Raw genomic sequence first — 17574 nt, 5'->3', positions numbered from 1 at the left:
TTTCGTAATTATCACAGATTTCTAACACAAAAATAGAAAACATCTCTCTTATAAGCCTCTACTGCTTACCCTAAATGAGGAAGGTGCGTAATGAATATCATCAGTCTTCATTGTAAATTCTAAAGGACCGGAGGTGACCTTTGTGACCTTGGCTATATTGTGTGATCACATACAAATGGTCAACAATAGTACACAATAGTCACAATGTGACATTCCAACACTAGGAGTGTAGGATACCTTATCTGGATAGGTATCGTATAATGGCACCGGATACTACACGAAACATATAAAAAAATTAAGTTAATAAATTACTTTGTCTATCGGTAGGTTTCAAGTATTATTTTTTCTACATGTGGAAGCTTGTAATTAGCGACTTTTTTATGTCTAAGGGTTGCTTTGGATATATTTAAAATTTTACAGAGTTAAATATTTACAGTACAATCATTTGCTATACACAAAAAAAAAATTGCGACTTGATAATACAATATTTTTTTGTTACATTGTAATCCTGCCTTAAAAAAAGAAGTTAAAACTGGTCGTCGTAGTTAACGCGCCCTAAGACCATTAAAACATGCGGTTTTCTTCTGAGGATCTGTAAAAAATGCAAAAAACGAATGTCCGCATCGTGATTCCATTACCTCCATCTATATAAATTGGAATAAACTTTATTCCAATTTATATAAAAAAAAATCTTTTTACTTTTACGTCGCTAAAAATCCCTTAGATACTAAGCATCGATCGAATGTCTATAAAACAAACGATACACGCTTCTGGTTATAAACGACTAAACTACACACGATCACGCAAATATTCTACGCAGTTCCCAACCTTGAGATATCGTTCTGAGCTAACTTTAATCACAACCAGTAACAACTCGACTTACTTCGAAATTTCAGCCCCTATCAAGCAGTATTATGTCTGAACGAGGAATTACCGATACTCAACGATACATAGCAGTCAATTTATAAAAGTATTAGAGCAATTGAATAAGCGGTGCACATTTAGTAGTAGATATAGCCTCTAACGTAGTGTGAATAGTCAGTGAGCAAGTGATCGCAGCGCGTGCGGTACGCGGCGACCAGAACCGGCGACTACCTGATCAACTTAACAAAATGGCGCTTGCTTTATTTTGCTTTTTGGCGGTAATATGCAGTTTGCTACAACAAGGTTTGTGCTTTATTCAATTAAGTGTTTTGTACGTGTTTAAATTACCGTAAAGAATGTTGGTTCTAATGAAAGCTGTTTTTCGTAGTTTGTTTCTTTTCGAGAGCTTTCGTAGCCGTCTGCTACGATTTTTGATTTGATGATGCAATGTTGGTCCTTAATATATAAAGCCTATCCATCACTTACGCCACTCATCTTCATTTTATTAAATGCCTGAATATTGAAAATTTATACCGTCGCTGGATACTGTAGTGTTTAAAAGACCACGAGTAGGAGCAAGATGTTACAATCGTTCATAACATATTTTTACTATAATAGTGATGTATTATTTTGAAGATATCTCTAACGCCCTTGCATATTCATGTCTTGAAATACCTAAAATAATTATTATGTCCTTATATATGTCAATGCCTACGAGTGTTATTCAAGCGCTACGAGAAATAGAGTGAGTCGTTATATTATTACGTGTTTGTAACATGTCGTAAATGCGTGGGGCGGCAATCAGCTGATTTAAGGGCCATCTGTCGTTATAAGGAAATGGCATTAACCTCTCTGGCTCAATTATCAAAAAGCTTAATAGCACACATATATACAAATATGTGGTTTGCTCTTGATTTCATTTAACCACCGCTACGATAGCTTTTAACATTTTCACTTAACGTTCGCCACATTTACGAGCGATGGATCGATACTATTTTAAACTAGCACAGATTTTATAAAATGTATACCTATGATCTATAAAAATATAGTGTAAAACGTTGTTATGATTTGGAGAATTTATGATATGCAAAAACATCGTTTTAAAAACTTTCTTCCTATTGATTCAAATAATAAACAATTTTAAAGCAGTAAACGTTAAAATTCGTAGATTAAATTAATGGTTAAAAATCTGTACAAACTACATGTCTCAGAACTATAACAAATGGACATTTTACAAAAATAAATTGGTCCTTGGAGACGTTGCCTAGTTTCACGTAGTTTACCTAGACATCATTTTAATTAAATACCTAGTACTTTATTTATAGATAGATATGTCAAAGACTTATATCGAAAATAATGGTGGCATCTAATGATCGATGGCAAATGACGTAGGAAAGCGGGCGGGGACTCCTGACGTCTGTAGGTGGTAAATTGAGCATTTTTATGCAATACTAGCTATTGCCCGCGGGCACGCTCGCTAAAAATCGAAAATGATCCCACGGAAACATAATATCAGGATAAAAACTATCCTATGTGCTTGTTAATCCTGGTTATAAACTATCCGTGTGTTAAGATTCGTCCTAATCCGTTTAGTGGTTTTTGCGTGGAAGAAGAACAAATATCCATACTTACAAACTTGACTCTTTGGCTTTGATTTTCGACGTGAGTTAAATGGATGAAGCAAGGTGCTGGAATGGCAATGGGGGAAATAGGCTGGGTGGCTTAGGGTCCTGGATTAAACTGGAGTTTAGACCAGGTGGTGACTTTTAAACCAAAATTTCTAGACTTTACAATTAAATACTTACTGGAAACTGTGACTGTACTTACCTACCTGTAAAATATGATATAACGAGCATTAAACGATTGCATAGAACTATGAAATACGAGAAGAAAAAGTGACATTAAAATTTCCGGAAATAAGGCATACTAAGGCCTGCATTTTCTGAAAACTAATATTACTTACTCGTTAATACAGTAAATAACCATAAAAATAAACAGTATTCCAATATTTTCTATATCAAAAATTCAAAATCAAAAGTTTGTATTTCAAGAAGACTGTTTTAAATACACTTTTAAAACGTTACAGTAATAGCCCTATGAAAACAGTTCTGTTTTTTTTCTATGAATCTAAACCGGCAAAAAGCTCCATAATTCAAATAGCATTGCTTTTGAAGGTCAAATCTTCGACTAATATCGTAAAACAAACTGTAAGCATTTATGCAAATCTTTCGACAGCTTATACTAAGCCTTCAATATTTTGTTGCTACACTGAGAGTAGATCTCTTTACGCCACGCTATTATTGGTATTCATGAATTCATGTAACATGTACAAAATGTATTCTTTATATTCAAATAACTTCATAATATTTTAGATTTTAGTTCCCGACCGCGACGTTTCGAAACCTTTGCAGGTATCATGGTCACGGGCAGACTGAGATGGTGTTCGTCTTGACAAAAGATGTTGCTCGTTCTACCTTCATATTTTAATTAATTATTTGTGGTCCGAACTATGCAGTATGAGCTCACTGTGTCTTGATGTCTTGCAGCGCTGCTCTTGGGTTTAGCCTTGAGTTTATTTATTATTGGATCCCAAGTAGGTGATATCTTCCAGCCATCTTCTCTATTGAAATAAGGGTGTTTTTTAATCTCAATAGCCTCGCGAAACATCCTAGGTAGGAATGTGGATTCTTTAGCGAGGATCTGTGGTTGGTCAAATCTAATATAATGGCTGGAACCTTCAGCATGTTCGGCGACTGCAGACTTCGTTGAGCGGCGGTGTTTGACGCTATGTGTTCTAACACATAGCTGACGTCAAACACCGCCGCCGAAAAAAATCCGTAAAAGTAGTTTCATTTCAATGTCTAACATTCGCGTAAACCTAAGAAACCACTTCATAATATTTTTTCCTAGTTAAATTAAATCAACTGATTAAGCAAGATAAAGGTAAGTGTTTAAGTCTATTTCAAATAACATTCTCATAAAAATAATCATAAATGCTGGCACACACGGGTGCAAAAGCTAGTCTTCAATAAGAAACCAATCTCCTTTATAAGTGGCGATGGTTTCTTAACTGGATACCTCAATAAATTGTCTTCCTCATTCAGTGCAAAGCAATTGGATCAAATGTAGAGGTGTGTCAGACGGTCAGACGAGGTGCGTGGGTATTAAAATCGTACAGTATTGAAGCCCACAATCGTTCATATCCGTTTATTTTCTCACGTCATGGAATTTTTTACGTCTCCTTGGTAACGGCGGATGTCTATAATCTATTTGTCCCTTTCATCTAGCTTGAGCCGTCTTATTGTATTGGATTTTGTTAGATAGGTTAGGTGGTAGAAAGTATGGCTTTTGATTAAATAGCCAGTTTTAAGGTTTGTAATTTGTACTTAGTAAAAGATTATGTATCATGAAATAAAACTGTATTTATTAAACATACTCACTGAAACAACTTAACAAACAGTGTTTTTTTAAACCACCAATGGACTAACGGATACATTCCTTGTGTCAGCGGTTTCATAACCATCTAAATTACTCATAATCTTATCTTACGACATGATCGAACCTTCGACGTTTCGCAAAATGTTTCAGGCGACCTTTACCATTTGGCCAACAGTGCAGTGCAAATGTCCTAACAATTATGGCAGTTCCAAAAAGTGTACTAATTCGTATCTTTGTTCCCCAGGACTAGCAATCACATGTTACCAATGCAACAGTCACAACGATTCGCGGTGCCTGATGACGAAGCTGCCAGACTCGCTGCGCCAGCCGTGCGGGCCCAAGGACACCATGTGCCGGAAGATCTCCCAGGTGGTGGAGTTCGAGATGAACGGGATGCCCCCCGACAGCCGTGTGATTAGAGGATGTGGATGGGACGACAGTAGTTACAAGGTGAGAACTTGTGAATTTTGAAATCTAGTGGATTAAAATAGAAGATGAAGTGGAAATAGGTTGTATAGGTTAGATGATTTTTTTTTTGAGTTGCTCTGAAAGGTTTTATTAAAATCAACAAAGTGGTCTGAAAGACTGGTCAAAGCCACTAAATTTCGCAAAAAGTTTGATTTAGAAAAGTTTTTAATGCCGATCTAATAATGATAGGTAAGATTTTCAACCCAAAAAAATATATTTTTGATCCTGTAAACTTATTCAAAGCAAATCAAATACATATGTACCACATAATAAGGCAAAAGTGAAATGTAGGTATCTCTCAGTGCAGGTACTTATGCAAATACTGAGTTCCCTATTTGCACTGACACAAGATTACTCAATCCCAATTATGGATTAAAAGCAAAAAAATCTTAAGCCGTTTCCTGCCTTCGGAGAGCCTATTAGCATCCATGACAAGTTAATCTTTAAATAACTGAAAATCTTATTACCTAAGTATATGAAACCTTCATAGAACCATTCTAATTAACATTCTCGCACTAAATCTACCCGTTTGTTATTTCTTTCGCGGTCTCTAACGAAGTGCAAATAGCTGGTATTGACATAGTTTCGTATGACAAACAATATTAACGATGTGCTGCTAACAAAGTGATACAACGCCACATTAGGTGCTAAAAATAATTGAATGTTGTGTGTAGTACAGGATTATTCGGGACGATTAACTATTATCAATGACATGACATGAACGACGGAAGCCGCATAAGTCATTTTTGACCTTCGTATTTAGCTGATTCTGATAGCGTTTGTAACAAAATTATTACAAGTAATGTGATGTATGTTCGTCCACAGGGTCGCTGCTACCAGCGCTCAGGGTTCGGAGGCAGACAGGAGGTGTGCTCGTGCCTGGAGGACGGCTGCAACGCCGCCTCGATCCCGCTCGCCGCCACCGGCCTCATGCTGCTCACCTTCGCGCTCCTGAGGTTCTAGGTCACTCCGCGCCAACTGTCCAGCAACACACACCACACCTCCAGAAGGGAACATATCATTAAGTTCAGAAGTAGGACCAACAGCAGGCACGTCTAGTTGTTTTTGAGCTTGTCTTAAACACTCACTGCCATAAATGAATTTTTATATCCAATAATGTCTGCATACAATTAGATTCTAAACAACACTACTCCTGTTATTTTAGTAATAATACTCGTATGTACCAAAGAACTATTAAATTAGTGTTTCGTGAACTATTGAGGCTTAAGTTAAGAGTGCTCATATAGTTGGCGGAATCAATGAGCTGATAGATTTAGATGTTAAAATAGATAATATAGCAAGTATATGTATGTATAGGTGTTTGTAATTTATTTGTATGGATACCTGTTGCTGTAAATGAATATGTGTGGCGTGCACACGTTAATGAATTAACACATCGATGTAAATAAAATGAGGATTATGCATAAAGGAACCACAACGTACAATTATGAACTTTACTCAGTCCAATATATATTAGTGCATCGTAGGAGAATCACGAAGTCACAAAAGCCGCAATCATTGTACATTTTATTTAGCGGAGCTTCATTGTTGTGTTTGTAATTTGCGAATGTATTTATTAAAAGTTTTTCATGATCTGGACTATCATTTGTATATCTACCATCGGTATTTGGATCAAAATCTGTATTCGTTTCACAATCAACAACGATCAATTCATTCAACTATATCAGATTGAGAATGACAATTGAATAAATTGGTTTTCGTAATCTAGTATGACCTAATAAAATCACCTAACAGTCTGAATTGCCGTGTTCCGGTGTTGTGTTCAACGAAGCACATCCTGTAGCGGTAGTAAGGCGGGTTGCACTGGATCCAACCTCGTGGCTTCGGGCCGGACTACCAGCGTCAGATGTGGTGAGTGCTCGTTAGAAAGCTGTGGTTACCAGGCGGACCAGCATGGAGTATTTCTTCATCTCTCTGTTTGTTCTCGGACTTGTTCAATACGGTTAGTTTATTTTATTACTTCATTAGCCTTTATTATTTGATTACTTTATTGATTGCTTTTCAAATTGGCTTGATTATGGTGTCAATGTCGTGTTTCATGGTGATTGAGGTATTTGAAACTTCCACCCACTTCAGAAATATTGAAATGGATAAAGGATTTAGACACACATAAGAAAGTTTCACAACTGTAACGTTTTTAATTATCTACTGATAAACTTTGATAACTTACCTATTCGTCAATAGAAAACTGGAGTTACTATTAAAAGAAAAGCATGCGGTTCTCGTTATGGCCCTTGAACATAATAAGCTACATGTTAAGGCGGTCAAGGGCAGGATGTTTGGCGCTTTTTCTTTCGAGATTGCTACGATCAGTTCATAATCCTCTCGGTTAGTGCGAATTGGGTAATTTAATTGCCATGCAGATGGTTTAGTAATTTTTTTATTAACAAGAGTTTGTTTTATTCGGAACAATATTACGAAATTATTGCCTTTGAAAAAAGAAGTTGGGTAAAACTAGTAAATTAAATATGAACTAATTATCATGGAAATCTTAACTACTTACTAAATATTGCTATTTTATTTAAGTTCTAATAACCGTCTACTTATCATCTACAATATCTTTCAGTGTACAATATCTACAATATTTTACCATTCCAAAAAAAAAACGATGTAACAGAGTTCAGGCCTATCGAAATCTTTAAATTTCTAAGTCAAACCGCAAATTACCTCACCATCAATTGTAACAATTTTATTACGTGGGAATGGTTCGCGAGTGGTTTATTTTTAAATTGTGTACATTAGGCAAGCTATGAATATCTAGGGCACCTGGGAACGGAATCCCGCATCCTGTTTTGGAGCACGGTCACTTTATTTATTAGTGTGATCATGATCTTGGTAGGGGGCGAAGCTGTTATTTTTCAAGCGGTTCTAAGCATGAGATGCAGATTCGGTTCCAACGCAATCGAAGAGCCCGCCACATACGCCCCTCGTTTCAACTCCTGTAAACCATGACCAGGACAACAATGATAACCCACAGGCAGACAAGGATATAACTATAAAAAGGATGTGACTTTTTCAAATATATATTACGTATAAAGGACTTTCTTTAATATCCTAAGGTACTAGAAATCACGAAGGAACCTCGATTCCAATTATTGGAATCTGATCAGCAACCCGCAGAGAGCTCAAACCTTCCCAATTCGGAGGTCTGTGGCAAGCTGTAGAATGTTTAGTCTCTTATTATAACTATTATAATAAATTTATGGTTAATAATAAGCCCATACTGAGGTGTCGAGATTTCTAAGTCAACATGGGTCAAAATGTTTTCTCATATTGAATTAGCCAACAGCATTAAACACACTTGGGTTTTACAAGCCTTATGGTGCCGCACTTTCTATAACACTTGATCTACTAAGCATTTACTTTTACCAGAGACTTAACGCTGAAGGTATATGTGTTTAAGGCGAGAAGTAGCTTGGCCTTGTTTGTCTTCTTGTTTAAATAGTCAAATTATGTGTACTAGTCTCAAGATCTTAAATAAATGAGAAAATGAATAAACTATGATTCGGGTTCTTACCAGCAACTATATGCTTCTAGTGAAATTACAACCAAAACATGTGACGTAGAGTTCCTATTAGCATTCAATGCTTACCAACACAATTTGACAATGGAAATTACGTGTAGAATAATGAATCTCTATTAAAATCGTGAATCACGATCACTCACGTTAATGACAGGGTATTGTGTGACACGACTATAATGACTCGGAATTTCGGAGAAAAATTGAGGAGTGTTCTAACGACTGAATGTTATGTAAGGTTTGGAAATCAAGTCAGATTTGTCATTGATAGATACCTTACAGACTAATTCACATGGTCACCAAGTCTAGTTTTGATTTTAATGGTACTTTTGCCATTATTTGAATAGATTTCAGGTACGTAACGTACAAAAGTAGGAAGGGATTAAATTGTATCTCCATATGCATGTCTGCCAAAGAAACTTGTGGTATCCATTTATCTCTCTCCGCCAGGTTCAACAATTATGTGCTACGAATGCAACAGCGCGACCAACAGCCTTTGCCTGGAGACCAAGTTGCCAGACAGTTTGAAGAGGAACTGCTCCGATCACGACCGCGGTGTGACGCACACGCTGTGCCGCAAGATAGTGCAGCACGTCGACTACGGGGTCAACGGCCGCGTGCCAGAGAGCAGGGTCATCAGGGGTTGTGGCTGGGATGAGACTAAGTTTAAGGTAACTACAGAAAGGATAGGACGATAACGTAGCAAAAATCTCGGGTAGAGTGTTTGGATAAGGGGGGAACAGGTTCACAGAAAACGGCCTATGCCCAGTAGTGGGAGGACAAGGGCTGTGGATGATGATGATGATAGGAAGACTGTCTAAAAAGTCAAATTTCAACGGAAGATGGGCCATGGCAGATCTGGAAAAGACCAAAACATCCGTTTTGCTTACGTTTAAACGGTTATTATTAATATAACATTCCCAATAATCTTGGAAATTTTTGGCTACATCGAAAATAAAGTTTTTCTATATCAACCTCCTTTTGAGTTTCTTTGAAGGTTGTAGGTAAACTTACCAGCATACATTCTTAGTAATAAATGAAACTATTTTTGTTTTGTGCATTCTCAGGGACAGTGCTACCACCGCGCAGGATACGGTGGCAGGCAGGAGGTCTGTTCCTGTCTGAAAGACTTCTGCAATGGTGCTCCGGAGACCACAGCCACGACCGCCCTTCTCGCCACTACAACCATTATATTCCTCGGAAAAACTATTTGTCAATGACCCGTTCAAATGTTTTAGTAACCTTTTTAAAAAAGAAGATGTTCAAATGCTCTCAAAAACTCAACTCAAATGACTCAGCACTGTGAGAAAAATAATAAATAAATTCAATAATTATATTGTTGGTTTTATATTATTGCTAATATTTGTTCTTTTTTCTAATATAAAACGTCCAAAGCGATAAGATATAAAGATGGATATAGACTACCTATTACTTTCTTCTTTTCTGCTTCGAGATTTGCAGGATTGTTATGAAGATCCCCCCCCCCCCCCAACACTATCCTATAAAACTCAAGCTCCTGTAGATGAAGTAATAATTTTAAATTCACTGGAATATCTGAAAGTACCATATCAATAACTGACCATAAGCATGATGTCGAGGTAGCAGACCTGCGTGCGGAAAGAGTATTACATACAGATCGCAATTACGATATTTCTCTGTGCCAACATCACAATGAAGGTAGTATCCAGTGTTACAACACAATGATATAATTTTAATTGCAAAAGAAGTTATCACAGGCTGCATACTGTTCCGCCACCTTTTTCCAACGACAGGAATGATTCCAAACTGCACGGAGTTTGCACTCACACATATGGCCGCTAGTTCCCGCTTCTGAAAAGCAAAAATGGAAAACGTCAAGAAACAAATGAACGAAATCATATGGTTGGTTTCAATTATTTGGCAAGTCATACATTATCCAACTCACATCGAAGGTAGTGAATAAAATATCATGATTATAAATGTTCTATACTGAGAAATCTAGAAAATAAGCAATAGTTGTTAAACCTGGAATCATCCAAATCGTGTTAAATCATATTGGTTAATACGTAAGATTAAAAAAATATTTGTTGTAAAACATAGACACGGATACTTTGACAATCACATATAGGTATTATTTATTGTAATATGTATTGAGAGAATTAAAGACCTCCTGCGGAAGGACACAGGTGCTAACAAATCGGTGAGTCGACTAAAAATATTTTTTCTAAATTTCCCTTAGACATTTCAGGTGAAAAGTTCCGATCTCTTGAAAGATTCGTAGAGACTGCAAAGTAGTATAGTATTTTTGCGATTAGCTCCGTGACAGAACGTATAAAGTGCAGAAAATATGAAAATTTTCGGTAAATGTCTCGTTTAGTGATCTCGTCATCGGACACCAACTAGATCTATACGAGATTATTCTCATTACGTCATACTCGATTCAGATTTAACGTCTAATATCAATGAAGTTTCAATTTGAGAAAAAAACATGAAAACCTTTAATGTGTTACCATGGAAGATATTGGTTTGGATCGAGAATTGGAACAGAAGACACTGAATCGTTATCTGATGGCTACCCTAAATTCTAAACAGAGCAACTTTACAATAATCCAATCGCAAGAAAATATGATTGTAAAACGATTGAAATTTATATTATTAGATTTTTTTTAATAAATCATTTTTTTTTTAATCTGCAGAATTTGTCTTATTTGACAAAAAACTCATCAATACTTAAGCGCAACATTGTCGTTATTTATAAAGTCGATACTTTCAGCACTTGGTACTTAGTACTACTGCCTAGACATTAAATGATTTTGTAATAAAAATAAATAAATTTATTATTGATTTATAGACATTTGCGAGCCCAATGCAAGAGTATGGTGGGGGCGTGTCGAGCAAGACGGGGGAGTACCGGGACAGCGGTCCCGATGGCGGGCGCGACCGGGGCATGTCCCACCAGGCTGACGGCTACCAGCCCCAGCACCAATACGCCGTGATGCAACAGAAGAACTATGGTACGTACCTTGATATTTTTATAATGGCATTCTTTTATGGTCAATTTCAATCGAGTATCACTCTTAGAATCTAGATGACTTTTTGTACGCGTGAGGACTTTATCCCAACATAATTATGCCGCTCTGAAATACTTTTTTTTCATCAGCTCTATTTCTTTTTGTAGGATGTTCCAGTAAAGATTTGTCGGACCAAAACATGGCTACGTACTGCCGCGTTGCAACTGGGATTTACGAAGCTACCGCGTCAAGCCAGCAGTACCAAAATCCAAGGTATAAGCGTCCAGTCCATGGAGTCATATTCATATGAAATAAAAATTGAATACCTCCATTATTTGCAGATATAACAATCCATCGGCTCCGACTTTTAGTTCGCCGCCTAATTCCCCTCTCGTTGGCCTTGTTTTTGATCCATCTTCACCTAACTACAGCGGCCCTGGGATGATAGGCGACCGAACCGTCAACGCGGACAGGCGATCCCAAAGCTCCTGGTCTATCTCCAATCAAGAACCGATCGGAACTGGCGCAAAGAAGAAAATAGTGAAAAGTCAAGACAAGCGCAACGCGTACAGCGCTGACCCTCGCTATCACGAACGCTACAAGGACAACAGCACCGAGGTAGACCGCCAGCGGAAGGAACGGAACTTGACTTCGGAATCCACTTCTAGCCTTGATTTCTTTGTCGAAGGAGAACGAATGGTATCAGAACTTTGCAACATACCTGACTCGCGAACTGATTCTAATAATCAAAAACAAAATCAAAATCAGAAAGCATCCAATCAGGACGAAGACAAGAATAAGCCTTCGGTTTCTTCGGAGGTTTTGCTCACTGCCCTAGACAAGATCGTAATTCATGATCAGATTCCGAATCAAATTGTTCAACTAGCTGTGGAGGCTTGTACTGATGCTGAAAATATAGCAATCGCACATCACAACAGACCTTGCTTCAAGAATATACACTCTATCTGTGCCAAAACTCGATCTAATGTTCAAAAACCTGATAGCGCCGTTGCTAATTTGCATTCTCAAGGCATTCCATGGGTCATCAAAAACTTTATCTTCTCCTTTGTACGAATTTTAGATGGTTGGAAAGGCGTAAAAGAGCTGCTCAGTGAGAAACATGACACATTTTCTAGAATCGAAAACAAATACTATAGTCCTAACATAAGGGAGTGCTTCGTGCAATGGCAAGCTGTTACTAAAGAAATGTTAACTCACATTTATAAAACATTCAAGTGCCTTGACCATGGTTTCACCATGGAACAGAAAAGCTTCACTCATAACTATTACGCTACCAACTCAGCCGCACCACGCAATCAAAATCAGAATAAGTTCCAACCAGCCAAGCCTCACGCGAGTACTCCGCGTCCAGTGAACGCTTCCCCTCAGCCGTTCAACGCAGTACAACCTCCGTGGGTACAGAACCAGCCGCAAACAGCTTCTCAAAGCTTTAACGAAGGCCCATGGCCTGCACGATCTGGAGTAGCATATAAAAAGTATCCCGTAGTACAACCACCAAACTCGCACAATTTTTATCCTTTGAATGATCAATCTGATTTAGATAACTACCAGAAAGCTCAGTACAAGTGCGACCCGTGCAGTGTACGTGAAGCCAAGCCACGCCAATCTTGGACTATTACTAATGTTCCTGATTTTCGAGCTCTTGAAGGTATGTGCCATGCCGACCAGCGGGAACTTTACACTCAACTGAAACACAAGATGGATGCGGAGCTGGGCAAAGCGCCCGGCCAACCACTATTAGGTAACATGCCTTGCGATTTATTGCAACGTAGAGACATGGAACTGAAAGCCAAAATGATTCCTTTGAGCCATGTGGAGAAAACATTAATACCGAGCATGGCGGCGGCAGCCGACATAAGAGGCTGCTACGTTCAGAAGAACAATAGCTGCGGCGACACAAAGGAAGAGGCTGATTTTTTTGCGGCATGGGGTCAGATGGTCCAAAAAGAACCTAGCGATTTTATAACTCATCACGCTCACAATATTCAAATTCCATCAAATGTTGTGACGATTTCAAATAATATCTCTGGCCCCGTGCAATTTATTGATCCAGAAAACGATGAGTTTCACGAAATGTCTAAAGTGTATATGAAACCCGGCAGTTACAAAGTGCCGATTAAACCAGCCGATCCAATATCACCATTTGTCCAAGGATCCTCTCAGGACGTGGTGTACGACAACTCTGTAGTAGACGATATAGCCCTCAAAATGAAAGTACCCTTTCCACCCGTTACTTTAGCTCCACAACCAAAATACAATCTCGAAGCATGGCCTTGCTTAATGTCCAGGCGTACAGACGATATATTTGGTGAAGATCAAAAAATGATTCCTAGACATGCTATACCTTGCTTAGATATGAGAGCCGCAGACTCTCTTGATCTGCTTAGCTCTATGACATCAGACCGTGCTTGGGAAGCTGCTAAACAGTCCGCTCCGAAGCTAATGGATTTTATTCATGAAGGATCCAAATCTGACACGGCCCGTTTATACGATGCGTTGGGTCTGAGTGCAACAGACGAATTTTCTGAAGATTTAAAGCAAGTCAAACTTAGTGTGGAGCAAAACGATGCGTGGTCTACCGGACTATCCAACCACTTTATGTCCAAAGATCTCACTAGTGTATGGAATCAACAATCAGCCAAAAATGATTACATATTAACTAAGACTCAAGATCAATCTATCTTTGTTGAAGATACTGTAAAACTCCTTGATTCTGAGACAAAATCTCTTGAACCTGATGACCCCTTGGAAGTTCCTGACAGTAGAAATGACGAGGAGAAAAAGGAAAATACTCGTTGCCCCAATTTTGATCAATCTGGTAATTACGTGCGAGATGACAATCAGAAGAAATCCGGTGGAAAACCAAAAGTCGCAGTGTCAGGAATGTGGTACCATCCCAAGAAGAAGAAGCCTTTGGCGGCAAATACTGTGAAGAAGTTTGAGGCAATACTAACAAATCTATCTCAAATCAACGAGGCCACATTTATTCAACATGATATGGATATAAAAGTGGTGAGTATTTGTATTTTCTTAAACGTCATTCTATGAGAGTCATGGCTTTAAGTAAGACTTTCATAAATTTCAGGCGCCTAGATTTTACGAAGTAGTGAAATATCCAATGTGTCTTCATGATATATCAACTAAACTGAAGAATTCTTCTTATACCGAATATGATCAAGTCGTGCAAGATTTCAGGCGAATTTTCAACAACGTGCGGCTTTACCTTAAGGTAACTATACAAAAATGTAATTCTATTTTGATTTTATAAACTATGCCAAAGTAAGGTTCAACGTAAAAAGTATAAATTTGGTTCCAGAGCTATCCAGATCCCACTATGAAAAAGAATGTCAATAAAATTTCTAGTGAATTTGAGAAAATGTTGAATGAAGAGTTTCAAAACAAATGGGAATCAAAGTCCAAGACTCAGGACGTCGCAGACTCTCAAGATAACACCAACAAAAAGGATGAAAAAGATTCTGTCGACGCTACCATCGCTGAAGTAAAGAACGAAGATAATAAGAAAAGCGATCCTAAATCGAGCGCAGATGATAAGAAGTGATAAGGCACTTTATTCACACTAAGTTAAGGCTCTGAAGAAAATCTTCCTGTACCGAGAGGAACTCTTTCGCCATTCAAATTTTTCGAGTATTATTTTTTTGTTTAAACTTTTTTTATTTATATATTTATTTGTTTCAACGACGAGGTCGTCCAAAAGATGGTTACTCACGTAAAATCTGCGATCATCTGTCTAGTACGATTCTGAAACTGGTCGATACTATGAATAGGTTTAAAATAAGCAACCTCTAGTCAAATAGCAAATTATTTTTTAAAACAAATGTCAGTGACGTTATCAGAACTTATAATACATAAGATTATCAATTTAATGTGTAAGTGCTTGCCAGTTTTTCGAATGGACTTTATTAGCTTCCGAACGACGGGGCAAAACTTAATGCGTTGTCTATTGTTTCTCTCTTTCCTTGCACGATTAGTTTGTAATTTCGTTTTGTATATTTCGATTTTCTTATTTCTTCCATTGATTCATTATATAATAATAATCCGTATTGATTTTATGTGCAGAAAAACAAATTTATGTTTTGATGCGACGTCAGTTGTAATTTAGTTTTCTTTGTCCCACGATACCCAGCCACATTAGAACATTGATGTCCACAGCTCATGCAACCAACACGTCGAATAGATATTAGTTCTTTTTTATATCTCTATCTGTGATGTATGTTTAGGTAAAAGTTGATAATTTGAATCGTTTTTCACGCTTAATAACTAGTTGTACGATTCTCTTGAAACATGTAAATAGAAAGGAGTAGATGTATAAAAATTTGAACTTAAAAGTTTAAGTTGTCTTGGAAACCCTGCGCCATGCCACTAATTAATAATTGTACATTAATTTTTACAAAACACGCGTAAAATTTATTCCCAAAAAGATGTAGTGTCGGGTCGCAACAAGTCCGATGCTCCCATATAACGATAAACTGGACGACGTTATGAACCCTGGGAATGGGACTTATTGCGGCTCGGGCGAGCCTTTCAAAACTTAGTACTGTCTTTATATATATGTACGTGCAATAACATTTTTTTATCTAATTTGTTCGTTTGGTGTTCCACATTGGTATTTAAATATTTTTTTAATTAATTTTTGAGTCCATTTTACCTGCCATAGAAAATAAGTGAATTGCTTACGACGTCAGCTTTCGGAGTAATGTTCGGCGACACATACAGGTTGGTGATTGTGATTAAATTCTAAATTTCAAATTTGACGACGTTCGAGTTAATTTTAAGTATTCATTAAGTTGTGATTTTATTATTTAACTTATTTACCTAAAATTATGGCAAGGAACTCCTATGATAATAAAAGAGTTATTTTGTATTTGGTCGTTTCGAATTTCTTGATTAGTTTCTTCACCCTTTAGTTTTACTCTTCTAATGTTCAGTGTTGCTGACGAATCATGTGTTTTATAGTATTGTTCTATACTAAAAATCCTCTAGTATCTGGTATATAGATTGATAATTTCGCTCTTGTCCGAAGGGCCTGTGACATTACTAAATCGATTATCAATTGTAACGAAAAGGGCCATAACTTTCCTTAACACTTTAAATTGCATTACATGGGCATTATAATCATGTTCACGCTCTTTCCAAATAAGTTTACTAAGCACAACACTTCTTATTCATTTTTGACCAAACAAGTCATCTTTGGAGAAGCTATCAACCGTTCTCGATATTCCCATCTACGGATGCACTTGTCAGCTGCAGATAGATTTACGACCGATGGTACATTTTCGTTTCTCATTAGGTACGGTATTTCTCTTGTTATGCTCCTAGACAGGCAATGGACAGGCACAATAGAAGCTCATTTCCCGTCATTCTCCCTCGTCCTGAAAAGGTCGCTTGACGATGGGCCCTCCAGATACCGCGCCTTCATTCACATGATGATTTTTGGGTACGAGGGTTTTAGGAAAGTAACATTCTTTTTCTATAAAAAGCCTTTTCAAATTCGATCGTTATATGTGCGATCTTACCACCTATATACGAAGGTAACATGATGTCAGAAAAGCGATATCGGCCAAGATTGCACCCGCTTTGTCACGATTAATACTATCTCACTAAACAGGTCCGTCATAAGTACTAAATACGTGAAAATATGTTTAATCCGGTTTTCATTCGTTCGACTATTGCTGACAATGCCGTGCGTCACACACTTTGCAAGTAATATGTGGGTACTACTAGGTACTTTGGCAATACTGCGTCATTTTACCCCAAAAAGTTTTGCAATTGATGAGAAAGGCAGGATTTAAGTAGGTATATGTGCAATGTAACATTTTTAAACCGTGTGCTTGGTGTGATTTTGTTACTTCATTTTTTGTTCGTGATGGATCTTTGATCTTGCAAGTATGTATCATAGTCTTTGCTTTTGGGTTTTTTAACACATCATCATTTCTATTGGTAACAACTATATGTACTTCTAACTTTGAGTTTATTCAAAAGATGCGTGTCGTCATTGTCCATTTCTTCTTCCAAAGAAAACTTTCTAAATTTCGACCCGATATTTGTCATATTTAGTCAAAATTATAATGTTTTTTAATTCTAGTTGGCCTAAACCATTAAATTACAGAACTTTAACCTACACTCTAGGCGCGCGGTTCCAAATGTAATTTCCACGATGAAGTACCATCAAAAAATCCATAAGTAGGTTACTCTTTGAAATGAAACGTCGAAATTTGATTTGATTGACTTATT

The 17574-nt window shown here is 37.4% G+C and overlaps 3 protein-coding genes across 7 annotated transcripts; all 3 read left to right on the top strand.

Moving 5' to 3' along the window:
• Window positions 1–995: 995 nt before the first annotated feature.
• On the top strand, window positions 996–6363 carry LOC113497482. The gene is made up of 3 exons (XM_026877046.1): window positions 996–1167; window positions 4547–4752; window positions 5596–6363. The coding sequence occupies exons 1-3, from the start codon at window positions 1113–1115 to the stop codon at window positions 5731–5733; spliced, it is 399 nt and encodes a 132-aa protein (XP_026732847.1). The 5' UTR covers window positions 996–1112; the 3' UTR covers window positions 5734–6363.
• Window positions 6364–6431: 68 nt separating this feature from the next.
• Window positions 6432–9645, top strand: LOC113497480. 2 transcript variants are annotated; one of them, XM_026877045.1, is made up of 3 exons: window positions 6432–6642; window positions 8762–8982; window positions 9379–9645. In XM_026877045.1, exons 2-3 carry the CDS (start codon window positions 8773–8775, stop codon window positions 9529–9531), a joined length of 363 nt encoding a protein of 120 aa, XP_026732846.1. In that variant the 5' UTR covers window positions 6432–6642; window positions 8762–8772; the 3' UTR covers window positions 9532–9645. The 2 variants fall into 2 exon arrangements, with proteins under 2 accessions (XP_026732846.1, XP_026732845.1); XM_026877044.1 differs by having other exon boundaries at window positions 6432–6733.
• A 533-nt stretch (window positions 9646–10178) lies between these two features.
• LOC113497602 lies at window positions 10179–16204 on the top strand. 4 transcript variants are annotated; one of them, XM_026877198.1, is made up of 6 exons: window positions 10179–10490; window positions 11142–11304; window positions 11469–11574; window positions 11643–14334; window positions 14408–14551; window positions 14639–16204. In XM_026877198.1, the coding sequence occupies exons 2-6, from the start codon at window positions 11157–11159 to the stop codon at window positions 14879–14881; spliced, it is 3333 nt and encodes a 1110-aa protein (XP_026732999.1). In that variant the 5' UTR covers window positions 10179–10490; window positions 11142–11156; the 3' UTR covers window positions 14882–16204. The 4 variants fall into 4 exon arrangements, with proteins under 4 accessions (XP_026732999.1, XP_026732998.1, XP_026732997.1 ...); XM_026877197.1 differs by lacking the exon at window positions 10179–10490 and adding an exon at window positions 10728–10921 and having other exon boundaries at window positions 11733–14334; XM_026877196.1 differs by lacking the exon at window positions 10179–10490 and adding an exon at window positions 10728–10921 and having other exon boundaries at window positions 11673–14334.
• Window positions 16205–17574: the final 1370 nt, after the last annotated feature.

The sequence above is a fragment of the Trichoplusia ni genome, chromosome 9 (genome assembly GCF_003590095.1).
Source record: "Trichoplusia ni isolate ovarian cell line Hi5 chromosome 9, tn1, whole genome shotgun sequence".
NCBI classification, from domain to species: domain Eukaryota; kingdom Metazoa; phylum Arthropoda; class Insecta; order Lepidoptera; family Noctuidae; genus Trichoplusia; species Trichoplusia ni.
This window is presented reverse-complemented; position numbering and strand designations above follow the sequence as displayed.